The following is a 3,700-nucleotide window of genomic DNA, read 5'->3' on the forward strand; positions in this document are numbered from 1 at the left end:
TTCAATAAATACTCATGCTAAGTGAATTCATGTCACGCGAGTTCGGCTATGCTAGCCAGCTGGTTGTTATTTTCGTTCAAAACGTGGCAAAAGGAACTTGTGTGGATCAGGTAGAAAACATTCAGCTATAAACGAAAGATATAAGAACAATGCTATCCTGAAATGCTGTGACATGTTTTTGGAGTAGATAATCACAGCTACAGACCGACAGGATGCGCTCCCGCTCTTGCCGTCAGCGATGTTTATTTTGACAGCTTAAGCAAATATCTTTTCCACGTCCCTTCACAGCGTAAAAAAAAAAAAAAAAACACGTTCAAATGCAGATGGAAAAGCCGCGTGGACAGTCTAGAGGGGTGGTATCTAATTTTAGCCGTCTTTTGTATGCCTGCCTGCTTACAGTACAGCTCTCTCCAAGATAAACGTGAACACATAGCGCCCAACAAAGTGTAACAGACTTGTTTTTCAGCCGATTTTACTAAAATTTTCGACTTTTTCTGCTCAAATTTTTCACGGTTTCTCAAAAAACGGTAGTATAAACGGAATGGACGCATCAGAGGGGGGTCGCATCGGCAGGATTCTACTATATTGCAAAAAAAAATCCTCAAAAATTTAAAAAAATTTTTCTTCACATATAGGTCGCACTTCATTTTTTCCCCATCAAATCTGGTAAAATTGCCGCAACCTATATGCGAGTAAATACGGTACTATTAACTGTTCAGGGTAACTGGTTAAGGTGAGGTTGAGGATGTGAGTGTATGTGTAATCTTTATTATGTCTATATTATATAGCTTTATTAGTGTGAATAAACATACACACTGGTCTTTGCCAGTGCTGCTTACTCTTTTAAAAAAATAATGTGTTGATGAAGTTATATTGATTCCAGCAACATAACTTTACAACTGATTGCTAAACAAAGGCTTTCAAGCTCTGCACTTGTGGAATGCATGTCACACTGTTACAGGGTACGCAGAAGGTGTGGCAGAAACCCGGCACTCACAAGGGTGCAGAGCCGCAGCACTTCGTCTCACACCACCCAGGAGCCGATGACGACACAGACAGCGAGGACGAGCAAGAAAGGATAAAAGACGGTGTGGAAACAGCTACCGATAAAGATACCGATGAAGCAACAAACAAGGAATGAATTATCACAAAAGAGGTCTCGTTTTCTTGATTTTTCAACATCAAATATTTTAATTGTTACTTTTTTTTACCAAAGAAAAAATTAAATACTAATTTTTTTTAGTGAAGAATGATTCTCTTTTTTAACCCATATCTGTTTAAAAATAAGAGTTTTGTACACACAAGTTTGTTGTGTTCCATAATTAGCACAAACTATGGCACACATTCAATTTAGGTGCAGTAAAATGCAAGACTTCAGTTATTTTTTTTAAGGTAGATTTTAAAGAAAGACTACCTATCGTAGCCGTTGCCATGGTCTTTCTTCCGAAAAATTTTTGCATAGTTTTTCATTCCATGGAAAATCTCAATCTAGTTATTTAATGGGCAAAATTCCACCAAAGGGGTAGAAACAGGGAAGGTTATTTGAAAAATAAAAAATCGCTGTAACTCACATGACAAATATCATATCCGTTTGGACGTATTGTAACTCGTAGGAGTATCATGAAAAACTTTTGTCTAAATACATTTTTGATACAACCAACCATAACTACAAGGGGTGGGGAAAAAAACAAGGGTGGAAGACAAAAAAAATTAATAACTAACCTAGTAGTGCATTATTGAATCCATTCAAATTGTTGTAAATTGTATAATTTTTATTTAAAACTTTTGTCTGAAACTATTTTTGATAAGATGAACCATTGCTGAAATAGGTTTTATAAAAATTAGAGGTGAACGAATACTTGAAATTTTGAGTCGAGTCAGATATTAAGTACTCGAATCAAGCCTAATTTTAAAGCTCAAAAAATTTGATTAGTTCGATGTTTGGTCTAGGGACATGATAAAATATTAATAAAACATCATTAATACAAACCTGATGCAGAATTGATCAAAAAGGTATTCGTTACAATTTAAGTACTTCAGCATGTGATGCTTATATTCTCCCGCAATTTCATTATTATTAACTTTGTAAATAATTAAGTATAGAATTTTCTAGCGATGGTGAATGATTTGACATAATCTTGTAGTGTATTTATTATTTTTGTTTTTGTTTGGATGTATTTTCAGTTATTTAGTGCATTGTCATAATTTTCTTTGTCAACCTAAACTACAAAAACAAAAAATTAAAAATATTTTGTAGAATTCGCTGCAGTAACAACTTTTTCTTAAAATGGGCTTTGAATATCCTTTTCCATTCATTATACAATGCGTCATTGAAACGAATAAACTTAAATTATCCCATTAAATCCTCAGTATTTGGATTTGATATTCAAAAATATTTTTTTATCGCGTAATCGTCGCACCTTTATTTTTGGCCGTCAAAGTTGGGATATAAAAACTTCTCGCTTAAATGTCAATTATGTTTTTGGTCCCGCTATTAGATGCCGAGCGCTTTGTGTAGGTATCTTTTCCGTATAAAACAATGTATTTTAAAGTAGAAATCTAATATTTATTCGGAAATTACCACTTACTTATCTAATTAACGGAAATACGAAGTTGTCTGACGTGTAAATTTTCTTTTAAAGACGTTTTTAAATGTTATTATCTTTATCTGATTGTCTGCGTCGCCGCAGTGTACCGGTGTAGATATCTTTTCCGTATAAAACTATGTATTTTAAAGTAGAAATCTACTATTTATTTGGACATTAATTGTTAATATCATGCGGCCTTATGCGAGTTTTACATTGGGGGGGAGGGGGGAAACATTTCACTTTGTGGTTGAATATTTTCTTAAATAACTACCCTGTGTTGAATTTTATATTATGGGTGAGAATAAATTTTTAATTAAAATATCTCAGCAGTGTGAGTAAAGCATCATGAACTGCGGCTAGCCAGCTGTCTACCGCCATGTGTTGGTGTTCAGCAAGAGGGGAAAATCTAAAAACATGTACCAGCCAGATAGTGAGAAAGAGGGAGGGGAGTGTGGTGTGCGTGTTTGATTGCGAGTGGCCATGTAACAGTGTTCATGATTATCCCGCCCTCTTCCTCTGAACTGGCTCCGGACACAAGTACCACGTGTCTATCTTGACAGGTTTTTGTGACGTAACTGTGTCCAAATCATTGTGTTTGTGCGAGATTTCCCACACTTTAAACAAACTGCAACATTTCATGAGAAAACTGCTGTAAAGAGCATTCTTGATTTGATTGAAATAACTAACAAAATTGACAATAAATAGAAGCATGCCGTCATTTCTCGCTTGGGGAAGGGACTGGTAAAAATATTTACAACAGTCTGGTATAAGAAATAGTACTCTTTTCCTTTGTATTTTTGTTAGATAGTGCTCGGGTGGGAGAGGGGGGGGAATGAAGGGCCATAATGGATGGAGAAGGGTGAGACAAAGTCCAGAGGGTCAACATCAGTGCCGTGTTTCTTCTACTGGAGACAGATTATGGTGCTACCCATATTCGAGGGTGAACCTTATGGTGAAAATGTTAGATTTTTATTCCCAAAATTAATGGTGCGACTAATATGAAGGGGCCACTTTTCTGCAGGTTAATACGGTACTGCTTTTTTTTATTTTTAAAGCAACTGAACAACAATCATATACACTTTTGAGGATGTGGGAAAACAAAAAAAAAATGA

General features: G+C 35.4%; 1 protein-coding gene across 1 annotated transcript in view; it reads left to right on the top strand.

Annotated features, from left to right (window-relative positions):
- The window catches only part of LOC134535932 (RNA helicase aquarius), a 143,110-nt gene extending 141,863 nt beyond the window's left edge, over positions 1 to 1,247 (top strand). Inside the window, exon 26 of the mRNA XM_063375326.1 lies at positions 962 to 1,247. Within this exon, the coding sequence (XP_063231396.1) occupies positions 962 to 1,141 (180 nt within the window). The 3' untranslated portion in view covers positions 1,142 to 1,247. The remainder of the gene's footprint in view (positions 1 to 961) is intronic.
- Positions 1,248 to 3,700: the final 2,453 nt, after the last annotated feature.

This window comes from Bacillus rossius, chromosome 10 (assembly GCF_032445375.1).
Source record: "Bacillus rossius redtenbacheri isolate Brsri chromosome 10, Brsri_v3, whole genome shotgun sequence".
Taxonomy (NCBI): domain Eukaryota; kingdom Metazoa; phylum Arthropoda; class Insecta; order Phasmatodea; family Bacillidae; genus Bacillus; species Bacillus rossius.